The 12,805-nt window shown below is 46.0% G+C and overlaps 1 protein-coding gene across 1 annotated transcript; it reads right to left on the bottom strand.

Annotated features, from left to right (window-relative positions):
* Window positions 1–703: 703 nt before the first annotated feature.
* LOC147638581 (uncharacterized) lies at window positions 704–11,308 on the bottom strand. Its single transcript, XM_086798501.1, has 5 exons — window positions 11,120–11,308; window positions 10,853–10,967; window positions 3,042–3,131; window positions 2,841–2,939; window positions 704–1,123 (listed from the first exon to the last, which is right to left on the bottom strand). The coding sequence occupies exons 1-5, from the start codon at window positions 11,185–11,187 to the stop codon at window positions 1,031–1,033; spliced, it is 465 nt and encodes a 154-aa protein (XP_086654627.1). The 5' UTR covers window positions 11,188–11,308; the 3' UTR covers window positions 704–1,030.
* Window positions 11,309–12,805: the final 1,497 nt, after the last annotated feature.

The raw sequence follows: 12,805 nt of genomic DNA, 5'->3' as shown, positions 1-12,805 counted from the left end.
GCCTCCTCAAAAGGGAGGTGCTACACTCATGAAGAAGGAATGTTGTTGAGCATCACGATGAGACAACATTTACCTTGCAACTCTCTCTACATTTAGCTGTAATGTTTTACAGAACCATGTCAGAGAAGATGAAGACCACAAAAAGAATGTTGTCATGAATGCTCCACTCTCCCTCAGTGAGACCCCAATGCAAAACAGAGAAGAAAATTGAGTTATGCATATGACCTGAACAAGATACCTAGGTGTCAACAGAAAATAAGACCTTGGAAGTGAAAACAAGCTGAAAAACAGACGCAACATACATCAAAGGATAGAACTCCTCGTTAATGGATATGTCGATTGAGACAGAGAAGAATCAAAGGGCAATGGTGAAAGGTTGAAGCTAATGACAGCTTTGAACTTGCCTCCAGAGGGTCCCTAGCACAAATTACCTCAGTATGGTTTTCTGGTCAAGGCCAGAAACTCCTCAGTGTTGTTCCTGAGACTAGTGCTGACCATCAAAGGGGTATTGGAATTACACAGCATGGGGAGTGCACACAGATGCATGCGTGCTCAGAGAGAGAGAGAGAGAGAGAGACTACTTTTGGACCTATGTTCATGGTCTGTAGTGCCAAAGAAGGCCATCATGAGCAGCTGTGGCAAAGTATGCTTCACAATTCTAGCTAGAAAGAGTTGTTTAACATTGTTATACACAATCATCATTGAGAGTTGATGGCATCCTTGTGCAAGAATGCTTTTGATTGAGAGTACTGAGTGCATTCCCGTGCACACAAAAGGTATATAGCTTACCTTCTCGTTGAGAACTTAAAATCCATGAGCAAACTTCAAATACTAATAATCAGATTGCTGCTTACATTTCCAAGCACTTAAATTGCTGAAAATATTTGCAGTCATAATTTGAATAGCAAGAGTTCAGAGACAAAACCAAGAAATCGTACATCATCATTGTAGCATAGAGACCATGCTAGTATACCTTGTGTCAGAATGACCTTCCGCAAGGCAACCTCTCCCGCAAGAAAGACTTGTCTGTTTAGTTAGCCTTTGCCTTCACTTTCTTCGATTGTTTGTATACAAAATATTTCATTCCCAAAAAGAACACGAGAGCACCAAACAGCGATAAGTTCTGCGACGGAAATATTTAGTTACTCAATGGTGTAATCTCTCTCTCTCTCTCTCTCTCTCTCTCTCTCTCTCACACACACACACACACACACACAGATCAATAAAACCATTGTCCCCATCCTTAAAGCAGAAGATCCCAGGAAAAATTGAAGAGGAATTACTCGACATAAGACCATGCCTTGGCCAAGATTTATGAGGAAATATTGGAGGCCAAGATTGGCTCCTTGGGAAAGGGCCACTGCTTAGGCAGAGTTTAAGACAATATCTTCATCCTCAAGACCATGATTGAGGAGGCCAGGTCACAGACAGTGGGTTTATTGTTGCTTTGTGGACTTCTGCAAGGCTTTTGATTCAATACCAAGATCACAGCTCTTGGACTGCTGCCTAAAAGAACTCTCATTTCCCGCCAGAGATGATGTGGGGTGTGATGGCCTTGTATGAGTCAGTAATGGGCCAGGTTCGGGCACCAAGAGGTCTATCTAGAAAGATACATAGCACCACTGGGGTCAAACAGAGCTGTCACTATACCCTACACTGTTTGGACCATACATGGATGAGATCTCAAACTTTATCGAAAGATTGGGGGACACAAGTTCTCCGCTAGCTCAGACTGAGGTGCCCATCCTCCCATATGCAGATGACATAGTCCTCATCTCAGATTCAGCAGACGGGTTATAGAGGCACCTTGATGCACTTAAACGCTTTTGTGGTGAGAGGGACCTCACGATGAATCTGGTAAAACCAAGATCAAGCTCTTCAACACTTCGCATCAGGTTGCATCCAGACAGCCTCTCATGTATAGAGGCGATGCAGTTGACCTTGTCTCTTCATATACCTACCTAGGTGTAACTTTCACTGACCCGATGCAGCCGGCTGCACAGGCCCATCTCACAAGAGGTCATGCCACCTTGGCACAATTAGAAAGAGAATGTGCTTTCAGGCCCACTTCCGGAACCAAGCAATAAGAGCTAGTTGTTTGACACACTAGTTAGACCTGCCGTGATGTATGGTGCCTTATTTTTGGTACCAAAACTTGGGTGAGGCAGATTGGAAATGGATAGACAGACTGCAGGTGATAATCTTTTCCCACATGATCAAAAGTAAGCCATCAGTGCCACAGGAGATTGTGTGCGCCAAGTTTGTGGAGAGCCCATTGGTCCTCGATGCTCCTATCCAATCCATCACTTACATTTACCCTGTAAACACACTAGAGAGACTCCCTCCCACAGTTGGCACTTGAGTCTTCCAGGCAGCTCATAAAGGAGGACATCATATATGTTAGTATTCTCACATCATAAGTTGGTTTGATTCACATGGTCTCCAAATGGATCGCCTCCACCCCTTTGAGGACAACCTAGATGCACCTTTCCTGCATCTCTCAGCAGGAGATCAACTGCATCATCCACCTGGACTTGGGTCGCTTTCACACAAGCCAGACATGGCTATCTCGGCTGGAGCGTTCAAATGATCTTGGACTATACAAAGGTCATAGATCCATGATTCAGCTCCTGATTTTGTTGGGTCTGAGTATAGTCTACTAATGGGTTGAGAGTGAGCTAGATCTGGTACACGGTTGGTAACTTTGGCCTGCTCTGTTTTGCTAGTTTATGCTTTTACCAAGATAGTCACGTGATGCATGATCTACGAAGTAGTGGCCACGGCCTAGTGCTGCTTGTTCAAAGACTGGAAGCACCTAAGCTCAAACACTCTTATCATACCTTCAAAAATTGTATGAACTCTCTTGCATAGTCTGTGCTTGCCAAATCATAGTTGTAGAAGTCATGCATGATTGGTGTGACAGATGCCAGGAAAATAAGCTGCAGCACAGCAAGCAAAATCAATATCCAAGGTTAAGCACAAATTCAACACCCAAGGTTAAGCACCATATCCTAAAATTGACAATGATGTGTTGTGGATACCAGTAAATATGCCCCCAAGCTGCTGCCAAAGGTGAACAGTATTCCACCAACACCTTCTAACCCTATAGCTGTCATCAACAAGTACTTCGCCTGCAAGAAAGTACCAAGTATATTTTTAGGTTCAAGAAGACTAACCATATAAGTTTTTGAGGAACACCCATATCAAGGCACATACATGCATGGATGCCTTCAAGTTTACCTCTGTTCTATGATGATGCATTTTGGGACAACTGATCCTCTAACATCTCTATATAGTATAAGGGCACGTAACATTCTGTACTCACATGCAAGAAAGCTGACTTCTTCGCTGGCTAGTCCCTTGGTTTTGACATAGTCACAAGCAAAGAGCAGCAGTTACACATACTGGATTAGCTTAGCCACCCTCCATGACTGGCTTATTTGCAGGATTCGTCTCCTGTATCCAGACACATTGATCTCTCATATTGTGTACCATCTTTTCCATATTTAATAAAAGTCTTTCTTCACAGATGAAAAAGGCCTCTGCTGATCACATTCAGTCATGATCCCTGCTATGAATAGGCTACTCAAATCTTAAATTCTATTTTGAAGTTGTTTGTAGTGTCACTTAGAATGACAAACTATTGAGCTTGTATGGAACAGGGCATGGCCAGGCAATGGACATTATTATTAGGGTTGGTAGAGTTGCTAGCCAAATCAGCAACATTAGACACTATAAATAGGAGTCTAGGCCATAGCCATATTCATTCATTGATTGATTGAGCCAATCATTCAGGAGGCCAATCAAATGGTCACATTAGTCTTGAACCACCAGTTCCTCCGCAACGAGTTCTCCAAGAAATCAAGGCTCTCACTTCTCAAATACTTAGACACCCGATTTGCCTTCAACTTCTTGATGCTGGCCCGCTTGAGGGAGTGCAGTGGTGCATTGAGGCAGCTCTTCATCAGCGAACGAGTTCACCACTTCTGCATTGGCTTCAACAGCCATAGGCATATTATGCACGGAGCATGCAAAGAGCACTTCCTTTTGGGAGGATGTGAAACACATTGATGCTATGGTGAGGCCTATTGTCCACTTGTTGAGGCTTGTAGATGCTATGCAGCCATGCATCGGGAAGGTGTATGAGGCAATGGATAGACTGATAGAGAAGTTGCAAGAGTTAGAGCCCGATGAGGACAGATACGAGGAGATTCGTTCCTTATGTGTGACGAGGTGGAACTCCTATGCCTCTCCTATGCATGCAGCTGCATATATGGTGGACCCTGAGTTTTAAGGTAATGGACGGGAGGGTGACAGAGAGGTCAGTGATGGTTGGAGGCGTATCTTGGATCGTCTAGTGCTAGATGGAGGCATTAGGCGCAAAATCAGAGACCATCTTGCTGCATACAGGTCCTTTCGTGGTGCTTTTGGTTGTGCGGATGCACAAGAGGATAGGTTGAAGGTTGGGGCTGCTTTGTGGTGGGGAGACTATGGTTCAGATGGGCCTGAGCTGCAACACTTGGCTGTCCGCATTCTCAACCAAGCTGTAAGCTCCTCTTGTTTGGAGCAACTTTGGAGTTCTTACAACCATATTGCATCAAAGAAGAGGAACCGCCTTGGTGTAGAAAAGGCCAATGATCTTGTCTTTGTAAGCGCAAACTTGCGAATGCTTTGCAAGGGTGCGACTGCAAAGGCAGATCCCTTAACTCAGTGGGAGATGGAGCAGGAGGAGGAAAATGAGCAAGTGGAGACACAACACAGCCCAGAGGATGATGCCACTACCTTTCAAACTGGTCATGTAGGCAACCATGATCATGACGCCAGTACTTCTCACGCTCCAACTTCTGATTGAGCATTGCAGGCTCTATGATTTATCATTTAGCTATGTTTCATTGTTTTTACTTTTGAGTCTTGACTCACTCGGGACGGCAGCCCTCTCTGCTCCTTTCCACTTCAAGTACGCACCACCCGTGTCACCAAAGCTTGCACCACTAGAGACAACAACCCTCTGTGCTCCTCATCACCTTTCAGGTATGCAACACCCTTGTCACCAGAGCTTGCACCCTTCAGGTATGCATCACCCTTGTCACCAAAGCCTGCACCCTTCAGGTATGCAGCACCCTTGTCACCAAAGCTTGCACCACCACCACCACCACCACTCGAGACGGCATCCCTCTCTGCTCTTCATCTACCACCTCAAGTACAACAGCACCCTTGTCATCAGAGCCTACATCACCTCATCTTCCACTGTCGCTACCACCTCGGAGTGCCTCTACATCCACTGATGCGAGCCTTCGACACCGACCACCTCTCGAAGTGCTTTGCCCCACATCGGCCCAAGCCTTCGTCATCAACCGTGCTTCAGCTTCAACATCATCTCTGCTTCCACGTTGGTCTTTCTACTCAGAGTCACCTCACATGAGAGGGCTCTTGTACATATGTTCACTCACCATTATATATAGACTCACTCACATATTTCATGCTATGTGGTTTTGCTTTGATCTCTCGTACATCTGGTCCTTTCGTCCTTTTGCCCTCACAGATCCAACGTGAAGAAACCCATCATCATCATGATCTCACTCAAGTTTGTGTTTTTCCATCAAGGCAATGTTTTGCAAATAGCTCTTGTGTGTGCAAGGAGCATTCAACCAAAGGACAAGAAAGAGGGCCAAACGCACCAAGTCAAGGGCCGATAGAGCAAGCAAGCAAGGCAGCTTGTTGGTGCTCCAAACACAACCAAATAGGAGTCGAAGAAGGTGCATGAGTGGAGTCCAATGAAAGCCGAAGGGCACTCAAAGGCCAGATCTAGGAGAGCATAAAGGCGGCCAGATTCAAAACAAAACGCAACCTATGCAAGCTGCAAGATAGCACACAATAGGCGGCCGGCTTGGCCAAAACACAACCTCTTCAAGCTACAAGACAGCCTTCAATAGGCAGCCATATACAACAGTAAAACGCAACAAAAGGGCGCCTCAAAAGGAGTGCTACAAGCCGGCCAGTTCTTGGACAGAGGGGGTAGATAGAGCAATGTTTTATACATGTGGGTATATATGGCTTTCCTGCCCGAGCGTTGGTATGTGTGCTTCGCTACCCGAGACAATTAACCACATGCACCCACCCTCCATCACGCAAGGTTGAAACCTTTGCCCAGTCCATGACCACAAAGGTGTTTTTTTTTCCTTCAAGTACATCTACGATAAGTACAAATGTCAGAGCGCTATTTGGCTTCTTGGGAGGAGAAAGCATTGTCCACCAACCTTGATCTCTACAAGAGCATAGTGGCCATAGTCACAAGGGACGGGGGACGATGACGGGGGACGGGGACAGCAAGACGGGGGACGGCCATAAGTAGGGAACAGGGATGGGGGAGGGAACGGCACTCAAAAAATACTTTTTTTTTAATTTTTCTACTCTACACTTATTCTACTTTGGAAGTACATCAAAATGAGCACAAATTTACACTAAAATGGTAAGCTTTTGAGTCATATTAACAAAGTACGCCAATCAAAGAGCGAAGGCATTCACAATTGATTGTATTAATAATTAAGTAGATACAAAATGAGTCGTGACTCAAGAATCAAGAGGACTAAGCCTTAAGGAGGTAAAATACATGGACGGACTCAAATGAGTCAATGACAAAAAAGTGCTAAAGACTAGAGGCTAGAGGCTAGAGCTAAGTAGTAAGGTCCATGAATCATGATCCATGAATAATCATCCACGTGAAATTCTCGCCTCATGGTCATGGGTAGCTTGTGCCAAAGAAGCATCAAGCTCATCCTCAATCTCATCCTCAACTGTCATGCTGCTCCTGCACCTCATCCTCTTGTTGCTCTTCTTGTTGACTCATCTCCTACTCGGTGAAGGAATTTGCCTTCTTGGTCACACTCTTGCATAGCATTCGCAAGTTCACGCTGACGAAGACAAGGTCATTGGCACACTCTACCCCGAGTCGGTTCCTCTTCCTAGAGGCAATGTGGCTGTAGGTACTCCAAAGTTGCTCCAAGCAAGAGGAGTTGACGGCCTGGCTAAGTATGCAGATGGCAAGCTACTGCAGCTCCAGTCCATCCGAACCAAAGTCCTCCCACCATAGAGCAGCACCAACTTTGGAGCGGTCAACCTGTGCATCATGACAACCATAGGAGCCATGAAATGACCTGTACATCGAAAGCTGGTCCCATCAGGCACAAGACGATCCAAGTTGATCCTCCATCCAACACTCACCTTCCGGTCGCTCTCTTGCTTGTTGCCTTGGAATTCTAGGTCCACCGCATAAGCTGCTGCATGCAATGGAGAGTAGTAGAAATTCCACCTTCCTAGACACAAGGCATGGATCTCGTCGTATCTGTCTTCATCAGGCACGAAGTCTTTCGACTTCTCTATCATGCGATCCATGGAAAAGCAGGTTGCATAGCGTCTACAATCCTCAATAGGTGGACTATGGACCTCACCATAGCATCTGTGGTCTTCACACGCTCCCACCAAGAGGCGTCATCCGCCCGTAGCCTATACTCTTGGTCAGTGTTTGTACGGGATTCTTGCATGGCAACAAACTCTTCACTAAGAAAAAGCCCCCTTAAAGCACCGCTACAATCCTTCAACCAGCCCAACATGAAAAAGTTGTAGGCAAACCCGGTGTCGGAATATTTAAAGAGAGAGAGACATGACCTCTTGTTGAACTCATGCCGAAGTCTTTGGTGGTTGAGGACAAAGGAGACCATGGTGTTGACCTCCTCAATGAGCGGGTTGATCCATGGTAATTCCCCGATGTCCTTGAGGAGGTTGTTTAGGCAATGAGCCATACAAAAGGACACCGTGACATGTTCATACATACCTTGAAGAATAGCTTTCGCCGCCCTGTTGGAAGGCTCCCCATCCACAACAAAGCCCACTACATGCTCGGGACCAACGATCTCCATGGTGGTAGCCCACTCCGCCGCAAGCACATCCGCGCTCTTCCCGGTGCCGGATGCATCATGAGATGAGATGAAGTACATCTCTCCGCGAGAATATGCAACCACGCCGTGAATACTCCTCTTGCGGGTGTCACTCCATCCATCCACAATGAGGGAGACTCCATTCCTCTCCCATTGCCGCTTTGTGTTGTCGGCCGCTTGCTCTATAATGCGCTTCTCCTTCTCGAGCAATGTAGTGCGCAAGCTCTCAGATGAGGGGGGCATATAGGTTGAGCCATACTCCCCAATCTTCTTAACCATGACCTTGAAGTATTCCGACCTATTCAAGAAAGTAATTTACTAATGAGAAGGAGACTAGGATGATGAAAACATGAATGATGAATTGGCAATGATCGATTGCACTTACCTAGCCGCTTGAAAGACAATGTGGTTGTGGAAGAAGAAGCGGGCCACCGCCATATCCACCTCCTCCTTCAACTTGGGGTTCCAATTCTCCCCAAGTGTAGATTGTCGTTGTGGGCCACGTAATTGTGGAGAGCCCGTGGAGATGGAGGGTGCCGGCGTCGTGGATGGAGTAACATTCCGACTTGATGATGAAGGTGATAGTGTGCATGATCCCGATCCACCACGACTCCATTGTAGAGGCTTGAGTTCCTCTCCCCATCGTCGCAAGATCCACGACCACTCGTGGTGTCCTTCTTGTCGCTTCAACCGCCTCGTAGATGCTAAGCTTGTCAAGAAGTTCCCGTCTCTTCTCAAACGTGACATTCATGCAAAACCTCACCTCATGCCCACTCTCATGCATGCAAGAGATGGGCTCGCACTTTGTCGGCGCCACCCGTTCGCCGGTACGGGCAAAGCTTGCATACCCATGGCCGAGAACCACCTCCATGAGCGGATGGGGTGTAGTTAATCTCCTCCCACCATGTCCATCCCGTTGTCCTTCTACAGGAAGCCCACGAACGTGAGGAGGATGCCATGGTTGAAGATGGCTTGACTCTTGAGCCTTAAGGAATGAGAGAGAGAGAGAGAGAGAGAGAGAGAGAGAGAGAGAGAGAGGCCTAGAGCCTAGAGGCTTGGAAGTTGGAAGACTCAAGAGGCTTGAGAGAGAGAGAGAGTCTAGATAGTAGGGCGGCAACCCGCGGGCCTTGTGTGAGAGGCTTGGAACTTGGAAGTTGGAAGCTAGAAGAAGCTTGAAAGCTTGAAAGTTGTGTGTGCTTGTAGCCTTGTAGAGGCTTGTTCTTATATAGATAGGCAAGAGAGAGAGAGAGAGAGGGCCAAGCCTCAAAGGCTCAAGGCTCAAGGGCCAAGGCCAAGCCATAAACAGCCAAGCCAACAACCATAAACGGCTAGAAACGGAGAACGCAAAGGCTAGAAACGGCGAACGGCTAGAAATGGCGAACGCAACGACAAAAAAACGGGCAGAAAATCGCGCAACGGCTCCCTGCCGTCCCCCCACCGGCGTCCCCGTCCCCATCCCCTGTGAGTGACGCTTCCTAGGGGACATCGTCCGTCCTGTTTCGGCGTCCCTCCGTTCCAAGCACTCCTCCCTTCCGTCCCCTGTGACTATGATAGTGGCACTATATAGGATAGAGGGGAGTGAGGAGAGTATCCAACTGTGGGAGAGCCAATTGGCAAGTTGCCGACAAGAGATCCAAGCAAGAAAGGAAACACATACAATGGTAAGTCCATACATAGATGAAGCTCAATAGGAGGGAGTGTCCAAGGATGCCGAGTCTCCAAGAAAGGAGTAGATTATGGAGGATGAGACCAAGGAACATACACTATCAAGCTTGAAGGTGATCTCGATAGATGGAGAACAACACATCCTAGAGTCCATTCCAGTATCCGAGGACAAAGAGGAGTCATCAAGTGAACTTCAAATATTTCTCTTCAAATCTATTGTATAGGAGGATAGATAAACGACTCCACAGTGGCATTTACATTGCTAGCTCAACATCTAGAGACAAAGGGCCTAGTTCCAATGCCTACAACTCCCAAGGAGGTAGTGGAGGAGACATCATAGAAGACGACAGGACCAATAGCCATGCTATTGGGATTCGGACAGGTGTGTGGAGTAGAGAGCAAGTTCGCCAGACGTTCCGTGCCGAGGTGGGGCGGTAGAGCATAAATTTACCCGTGCTCCAAGTGAAGCCAAAAGGGATGTCACGTACATACTCTCCCAAGTGTGACGTGGACATGCTTCTATCCATTGGCCACCTCAAAGGTCGAGTACGTGGCCAAATTCATGTGTTTGTAAGGGCTATTATGCCAAATCATTGTAATATTGTGCAAGCGCCCAATGAGCAACCTATTGTGAACAAGCTTATTGGGTTATTGTGCTTAGTTAGACATTATTATTAGGGTTGGTAGAGTTGGTAGCCAACTTACCAACATTAGACACTATAAATAGGAGTCTAGACCACGGCCATATTCATTCAATGATCATCATTGAGTCATTGAGAACTCAAGAGCAGTGCTACCAATGAGTATCCCTATTCGGCATTGTTAGTAATAAATGATAGATTAGGTCATCTCTCTCTACCGTGTATTGAACACAAAGAAGAAGGAGTTTGTGCATGGGTTTAAGTCTCTAATTAGGCACTACTCACAATCAATCAGTTCATAAACACACTTCAGCAAGCACCCATCCCCTTGCGTCTCCACTCTTTTGCTACCTCCTCCCTTCCACCCCGAATCCACCCATTTTTCTATGCACCACCCTAGAAAACTGCTTAGACTTGGCACCCTTTTTCTCCCTAGACGTCAAAGTTAGCCTCAGTTTTGAAGCCTTCTCAAATCTTCTCGGCCCATTTTACCTTTGGAGACCATTCCAAGGAAAAGCTAAAGTCTTAAAATTCATAAGAAAAGAAATGTGATGTTACTTTTACCATACAAAGGGAATTAGAGGGCTACCCTGAACAATCGGCTATACACACCTCCACGTTTGGTAGGTCGATTCCAAGTGCTGACACCACATGGCTTTTGAAGAGAGCGAGCTTGGGCTCCATGGCCTTGAGTGCGCTGCCCCCATCGCTGCCGAAATCCTCAACTCTGCCTCCAGCAGCACCCAAAAAAAGCTAGGTTAAGAAGCCCACCGGGTAGAGAGAAGAGAAAATCACAGAATATGTGCTTGGGGCTCAGTCTGTGTGTGTGTGTGTGTGTGTGTGTGTGAGAGAGAGAGAGAGAGAGAGAGAGAGGCTTACTTGTGCCAGGCAGCGAAGATGAAGATGGCGGAGAACAGAAGACGGCCTGCGAAGGAGGTAACGCCCATGGCACCTTCAAAGGAGAGGAAGTGCTGCTGCAATTTGAAAATGCAAAGTAGCGCCGAGCTCTGAGCATAAAGTGAGAGCAAGTGCCTGTCGGCGCCCAATGCGTGCGCGTGTGAACTTTGAATATGAAGGTCGCCAAAGGGCGTCCGGGGACCGTTCAAAAAAAATTAAAAAATAAGAGAGATCTTAAGGGGGTGGAGGAGACATAGTAAAGCTCAAAAGATTATAGTTTCTTGATGGAGGAGGAGAGATGGGATTTTCTTTGTAAAATTTTAAATAAAGTGAAAAGTGATGTGTAGAGGTCTGTAGGGCAGTACAGGTTTTTTCTTAGCTTTGCTTGCAAGACCTAAGGTCAACATTTATCTACCTTATTTATTATTTTTATTAAAGGTCATTTGAAATCCCCACACCTAGCTTGACCATGCATTATTTGCCACCTTCCATGCATGATCTCTCTCTCTCTCTCTCACACACACACACACACCCCTACTGCAATGACCATCTATGTGCAATGCGAGAGCCACTAGTAGCACACAACCTAAGCTCAAAACTTGGCACTTTTGGTACTAAACACTCGTCAAAGGGGCATCCTTAGACTTCCTAATATACCCTTACCGCCTCCCATCTTGTCTTATGAATCAAGTAGTGGTGGTGGAAGAGGTGCACGAAGTTAAGACTCTAGAGTTTAATTACTTGGATGCCATCAAAAGGCAGGTCACAAAGCCAAGAGCTCTTTATTAGTACAAGATATAACACCCCAACTAGTATATAGACATGAGTACAATCCATGGGAAGGGGACAACGAGACATCAACAACATTGCCAAGAAAGGACTACTGTAATGTTATCATTGTCAGGGACCACACAAAGTGGATGACTGAGTGGGTGCTAGTAGGTTTTTTGGCAATTCTACTGGGAAGGGGCTAAGTTTCCATCACTCCCTCTCCCTATGTTCATGTTTACAGGTAGGCCTTACCATAGCATTACTTAGCTACCACCTACCTTATCCTAGGTCATCATGTGCATTCAAGTAGCCACCCATCTCTCACGTTGGTGCTTTCCATAGTGACAACCTCATAAATTTCATGGTGTGGGTGGAGGTGTGAGAGAACTTGTATCAAATTAGAAGCCATTAAGAACACATGAAACGGTAGTGTAAAACAAGCTAGAAAGATATTACGTGAATACTCCAAAAATACTTGCTTGCTCCGGAAAGATATTCACGTGAATACTCCAAAAATACTTACTTGCTTAATTTCTTCATAAAATGTTACATGAGGGACCTAAATCTAAAATCTTACATGAGGGACCTAAATCTAAAATCCTCTCCTCAAGTTGCTACCTCTACAATCAAGTCCTCTCTAATTCCATAAACTTCTCCACTAACACTAGCAACTCACATGACTCCTACCAACTAATTATTTCAAGTAGTTTCAATTCTAAGGTTTTACTAAATACCCTTTCTACCTTTGAACCATCACCTAAAGTTCCAACACAATTTCATCAACTCTAACTCACACAAATGCAATATCAATATTGTAACACCTTCCCTTGATCAAAGTATCCATAAGATGCAGCTTGTGCTTGATCATTACTCAACAAACCCAAGGAGACTCTCATG

This window comes from Cibotium barometz, chromosome 5 (assembly GCF_041138505.1).
Source record: "Cibotium barometz isolate CiBa-2024 chromosome 5, ASM4113850v1, whole genome shotgun sequence".
Taxonomy (NCBI): Eukaryota; Viridiplantae; Streptophyta; class Polypodiopsida; order Cyatheales; family Cibotiaceae; genus Cibotium; species Cibotium barometz.
Note: the sequence above shows the minus strand (reverse complement) of the source record. Positions and strands in the feature narration are given on the sequence as shown.

Coding starts and splice junctions, on each gene's coding strand:
- LOC147638581 (XM_086798501.1), bottom strand. CDS start 11,187: ATGGGCGTTACCTCCTTCGCAGGCCGTCTTCTGTTCTCCGCCATCTTC. Junction 3,132..10,852: donor TCGACCTACCAAACGTGGAG/GTGTGTATAGCC, acceptor ACTTTCTTGCAG/GCGAAGTACTTGTTGATGAC. Junction 1,124..2,840: donor AGTTCATACAATTTTTGAAG/GTATGATAAGAG, acceptor TTTCCGTCGCAG/AACTTATCGCTGTTTGGTGC.